General features: G+C 42.7%; 1 protein-coding gene across 4 annotated transcripts in view; it reads left to right on the top strand.

The window, feature by feature from the left end:
• The first annotated feature begins 900 nt into the window (after nt 1-900).
• col11a1a (collagen, type XI, alpha 1a) overlaps nt 901-6,279 on the top strand; it is an 85,991-nt gene continuing 80,612 nt past the window's right edge. For all 4 annotated transcript variants that reach the window (XM_055037575.1, XM_055037577.1, XM_055037574.1 and 1 more), the window contains exon 1: nt 901-1,360. In XM_055037575.1, coding sequence (XP_054893550.1) covers nt 1,246-1,360 — 115 coding nt within the window. In that variant the 5' untranslated portion in view covers nt 901-1,245. The remainder of the gene's footprint in view (nt 1,361-6,279) is intronic.

Genomic DNA, 6,279 nt, shown 5'->3' with positions numbered 1-6,279 from the left:
TCAAAGCACACTATGACGACATGGTAATAGTTTTGACATACATGTTCTTTATAAAAGTTACACGTTGCGCCTTTTATAGAGTTGTTTGTCCAACATTTATTGATGGTTTTATACCTAAAAAGGCAGGCATATATTGGCATGAGTGAATGAGTGAAACGCTTTAGTATAAACAAAAAACCCAGGAAGTATTTTTTTGTTTTTTAATACAATCTTTTAACTTGGATTTAAAAGTTAAAAGACTTTAAAAAGTTGGATTTAAAAATGGTTGATTGGTAGTCCAGACATCAATACTTTTTGAAACATCCTCACTTACGTGTTAATATGTTGAAGTTTTTATTTTTTTTGTATATATATTTTCAGTTTTCTAACAAAGTCCAAGAGATTTCTGTTTAAAATGTTCAGTTATGACAGAAAATGCACGATGCCATGCAGCCGTAGCAGGTTCCCACGGTGATTATTAGATGAAACAGGCCCACAGCATTACAGATCCTCTACCATGCTTAACAAGGGCGCTTTTTCAGTTTTTGTTTCATTCCAATTCCACCTGGAGTATTTCATTTTTATTTCATTTAACTTTTTCGTCAAAAAACAAAAAAAATCAATCTTGTCAGCCAACTTGAGCAAACTATGTACATTTGCTCTGACCTTCCATTATGAGTGATATGGATGTTTAATGAGACTCTTCAAGCACTTTGTATGTTTTGTTTGTTTGCTTTTTAAGTTTTATGAACTTTGCCACTTTTGAATGCACATGCACTCGGATAGGACTACCGGGGCGCGTTACGGAGCCAATGGGTGGACCCGGAGGAGAGCTTCCAGCCCCGTGATTTGTCAACCGGGGGCTGGTCGACTTGTCCCCCACCCCACAGTGTAATCGCTGCACCGGTTTGCGGGAGCTTGTCCAGCCCTCCCTGTCGCGGGGGACGCACGGAGTGGAGCGGCTTGCGCTTGGTGTGCGTTTTCGTCAAAGCCCCGCTACCTTCACTGTGCAGGCTGGGCGCCGGGAAAGAGGATCTGGCCCCTCTTTGTGGTGGAGAGAAGAGGCTCTGCCCCCCCCTCCTCCCCTCAACTTCCCCCCCTACACACACACATATGGCTCCTCTGTAGGAAAGTTTCCATTTTTCACCCGGGATCGTGGAAGGGACGTCAAAACAAAAAAAAGAAGAAGGAGAAGAAGAAGAAGAAAAAAAAACAGACCAAAAAAAAGTCACCCGAAGTCGCGCTCACTTTGCGGGACCCCCGAACATGGAGATGCAGCGGTGGTCCACAAGGTGGAAAACGAAACGTTGGCTTATGGATTCCACTAGAACTGCATTCATCACTTTAACGCTGCTTCTGCAGGCTGCTTGTGTCAGAGCAGGTAAGCAACAACGAGAGGAGAGGCGTATTGAGGTGTGAGCTGGGGCTGAGACGGAGCGCTGGCCGGATGAGGAAAGGGGGTCGAGAGTCGGACTTTTTCACCTGGGCGCAGCAGCAACAGGTTTGCGAGTTGTATTGTGGACACCTGCGGCAGCGCGGCTGTGCAGACAGCGGAGCGCTCTTCTGCCGGAGACGACGAGTGCGTTAAAGTGTTCTGTCTCGGTTTCCAAAAGAAAAGAAAAGAAAACTCATGTTTACGTCTGCCCAGAGGATGAAACATTTCGCTCTGTTAAATTGATCCTAAGCCGCTGGTATGCGCTTAGAAAGACCCTGGAGCAGAGCAGCTTTCTCATTTTCTTTTCTTTAAAGAGTCACTTCATCTCTCAGACACCTCTGTGTTAAGAGTGGAGGTGCTCTGGGTGGATGTGGACGAGGTTAGCTGGGTGGACGTTTGTTGGACCCTTCATTTTGATGACATCTTCCATGTATTGTGAAGGGCTGCTCGGATGCAGTACTTTGATAGGTACTGCATGAAAACTTTGCTTCTTCATAAGGCATTTGGCCACTTTGTGTGGACTTTGGTTGCCTTCTGGGGCCACATCCCTTGCAGAGTGCTCAGTGCTCAAGATGGTAAGGAGAGCGGGATGGTCATCCTGATGTTGGGAAAGGAAGAGCAGCTTGATGAAAATGCGAGGGAACTGTAATCAGTTGGCGATATCGAACAGCATCCATGCTTTCCTGATAATGTCTGTATGGAGTGGCAAGAATGTCACCCCCATCCGGATGTGAAATTGCAAGTCTAGACTCACTTTAATTGACAGTACCTCCATATAATGCTTCAGTGGGTGTAGTGCCATGACCCGAAGAGGATATAGGCCCGACAGGATGGGTGATTAATTGAAGGCTATGATGCAACCTGCAATTTTTCTTGGCCCACATGGCAGGCAGTCTGTTGGCACACGGCGCTGGGATAACTCCAAACTGCTGGGATGAGGTTTATTGTTTTTCTTTGCCAGAGGGGTTACACAAGGTCAGGCAGACGAACCCTATCTCCATGCTGCCCTGGGCCACACTAAAGGCCCAGTCACTGGCCCGCTACCCTACCTCCACCCCCCCACACCCCTCGTCTCTCTCCAACTTTGCACTCTGCTGCTTGGTAGGCTGCAGGACAAGGCTGGGTTGTGTGATTGGTGGGACCGCTTCCCCTCTAAGTACTGAGCGCTTATTTGATGACGGTCCTTGTTGCACTTCCCTATGATTTCGGAGCCTTCAAAGGGCAGGGCCTGCATGAAGAGGTAGCCCACAGTCATAATAGGCACTGTAGTCGCATGGCTCAAGATTATTCAGGCCTCACACATTGGACAACTGAGGTTTAATTTGGCGGAACATATGACGCAACCATTTAATTTGTTGTACTATTAAAGGATCTCAAAGGAAATTGCGACAATAACTCGACAAATTGGAGTCGGTTTCACTTAACATCGAGTTAAATTAGGTGTAGCATCTAAATTGGCTCGCTGCCGATGCATCCTGCTGGATGATTGCTGGAACTGCATGCCGGATTTGCGAAGTCTCACCTCTCCAGGTCCTGCTTCTTCATATATACGTTTTCAAGTGTGCCGCTGCAGGGCCCATCTGTGTTCCTCTGTCTCAGCCAGTCAGTCGCTCCAGAGCTGTTTATAGCAGCCAGAGCAGTTTCTGCAGGGCGCTTCAGCAGTGTACAGACACGTTTTCTCAGCCCCCGGGGCACAAGCTCAGATGCGCATTCCAACAAAAAGACGAAAAAAAAAAAAAAGTTTGCATTTTAAGAGGACTTTGCTTAATATGTTCAACTGGGAAGTTCAGAGCTTTGCCCACTGAAGCATCGATGGATTTATGGCGTTTGACCTCCCGGTCGGAGACAATCTGTTTGTCCGCCAGATAAAGTACAAATAGATGTTTCGAGTCAGAATTCAAAACTTCTTTATAGCTGTGACAACTAAGGTTTTTGCTTTACCATATACACAAATGCTGATTTATTTAATTTTTCTACAGGGAGGCATATATTAGCATGAGTTGATGCGAGGAAAACCTAAGTAGGGGAGAGTGGAGAGAAGGAATGCTTTGAAAAACTGGGTAGGTCTGAGTGAAATTTCCTTGGTATGACACTCAGCATAAAGCCGTCTTGTTTTAGCCGGCAGCATGATGGAAGCCGAAGGAAGCCAGAGGAGAGGAGGGAGAGCTGGGGGAAGAGGGCGGAGGGGTACGGGGTTATATATGAAGGGAGAGACATTCTGACGGAAGTCAGTGTTAGAGTCTCAGGGAGCTGCAGGTGAAAAGGTTTCACCTGTGTGTGTGGGTTTTTGTTTTTTTTTTTGTTACTGATTTACCTCGCTGTTAAGGTGTAAAAAACAACATTAACGCTTCCTGTTTGTTTTGGTTTTGTCGAACTCGGATTTCTTTGGCTTCATCCCAGAGAAATGCTCTTCTGTTATCTCTAAGAAGATAGGGGTTTCATCATGAACATGGTGCAGGTGCTATCCAATCTCGAGTTGAAGAGAAGCTGCTCCTCCCATTGTTTCACACCTCCCAAGTCTGTATATGCTTGAACAGAAGAGACGGTCTATTTTAATCCTCCCTACTGTGCAGTCTAAAGAGTTTTCCTTCAGCTATGCGGCCTGTTTGCTTCTCCCTAAGGGCAAACGCACCGACTCATCAGGTGCAGCCTTTCAAAGCCTGCACACACTCATTTGGGCCGCCTTAATGGATTGGCCCGTGTTTGTGTTTTCTCAACACCTCGGTGTGAGGGTCGCAGGCTGCACAAGCTGCAGCCTCTGAGTTTCTGTGCACAAACTCAGAGAGAGGTCACCTGGTTCCAGGCATCTCATGATAACAAACCTTCCTGGACGATAAATTGTCCCAGAAGACATCGCAATAAACGATAATATTGTTGCGTGGAGACCTTTTTCAGGGAATATAATGGTAATGACGTAGAAATAGAAGAACACTTTCTCAAAGATCATTAAACCTTGAATTCTCAAAAAATATTGGAAGTGGACAATATTTTAAATATATAAAATTTATATTTTAAAGTAAATAAGCAAAACAAATCAAATGAATTGTGAACTCTCTGTAGACAAAAATGTTCTTCAAAAAAGTTGAGACCAAACTGAAGACTTTTGTCAAAACAGTTTTTGGTAGAAAGAGTAAAATGATCAATTATGCAAATGGAAATTATTGTGCTCGTTTTCATTTATCATGCAATTAATTAATTTATGGCTGACCTAACTGATTCATCCTGAAGCTGTTATTGCTGCTGTTAGTATTTCAGCATTCAAACAGACTGGAAGTAATGCCGCTTTGACTTAAATGCATGTTATGATTACTTGCTGTAATCTGCTTATGTGGAAGTTAACTCAATGTGGGCACATGCAGGTGGTACTCATTTTTACTAGCTGAGAGGAAAATGCTTAAGAGATGACAGTCATGTCTGCCTTTGACTAAATGCAGCCTGATGCTGATTGGCTTGCAGGGTTTTACATGGTGCATGATGTATTGGCTGAAGCAGGTCTGTTCTTGTTGCATGCACTATTGGCAGGCAGTAATGAGATGAACGCAGACGATGAAACATACAGTGCTGTAATGTGTCTGGCCATTTATGTCTTCTATTTTTGCTTTTTTTTGTTGTCACCGTTGAATATTTGAGATCATCAAACACATTTTTGTATGGAAAGAGAGGCAGAGCAAGTTCAAAAGGTAGTTTTGTTTCGATAAGCTTGGACTTGCTATTTAAAGTCATGTCAGATCAGCCCAGTGAGGTTGAAGTTTGGACTTTGACTAGGACTCTGCAAAAATTTGTTTCTTGTTGTTCGTCTACTACATGAACCGAATGCGGTTGAGCTGAAGTTGGCAAACTCTTTCAGGACTTTTTGCTCAAGAGCAGAATTATTGATTCCCTCAAGAAAGAAGTAGCCAAAGAAACCCAGATCATTACACTACCGTCACCAATTTTGAATGTTAGCATAATGATTTCTTTTTAAAGTTATTTTTAATGTGTGTTTTATACCTGCTGTAACAGAATGCACACATTACAAAGAGTTCCACTTAGTTTTTTTCTTCAGCATACAGAATATTTATTCAATAACATCAAATCAAGATGTCTTTTAGTAAATGTGAAACAGACCTTTTGTTGTTGGCAGCAGTTTTGGCCTTGGATCTCTCAGTTTCTTAATACTGAATAATAAAAATTGATTTTCTCTAACGCAGACGAGCCCTGCAGAAGTTTAGGTCTTGCTATGAGTTTTTTGTGACCTCCTGAATGAGTTTTTGATTTGTTTGCCGTTGGTGAGCAGGTTCACTGCAGGTTTTCTCTAAGTGTTTACAAACCTTGAACTAACAGAAATTACATTTTTTTTTTGCATAGGGCCAGATAGGTTTAGATGCTTTTTTAAAAATAAATAAATAACCCTGATCATGTTTTATAAAACTGCATTTTAAAACAAATTTTATTTATTCAACTTTTTGTGATGTTAAAATTTGTTTGACATTCTGAAACGTTCTGGTGAGAAAACGATGGAAGGAGGCAGAAACTTTGTTAGCTTACATAGATGGAGGCCATGTTTCGTTATAGCAGCTGGAAGAAAAGGGTTGCTAATGCTAATGTAGAAAGGAAACACTGTTGATGTTTTTTTTTCTTTTCTTTTGAACATGATATTTCTTTATTCCTTGTACGTGGCAAGCCTTTTTGTTTTGCTTGTTGACCAAAGCTAGGTAGCATTAGCATGTGTCCACTATTTCGAACTTAAACAGCTAACATTAGCTTGAGCAGTCAACATACGTTTGCTAGTGTGAATCAAAGTGATTGAGACCGTCCACTGACACACATTAAAGTTAATATCAGCGTCATTCTACCTTATAACATTTTACTTCAAGTCTGATCAG

Source organism: Poeciliopsis prolifica, unplaced genomic scaffold, assembly GCF_027474105.1.
Source record: "Poeciliopsis prolifica strain line A6 unplaced genomic scaffold, Auburn_PproV2 SCAFFOLD012, whole genome shotgun sequence".
NCBI classification, from domain to species: Eukaryota; Metazoa; Chordata; class Actinopteri; order Cyprinodontiformes; family Poeciliidae; genus Poeciliopsis; species Poeciliopsis prolifica.
This window is presented reverse-complemented; position numbering and strand designations above follow the sequence as displayed.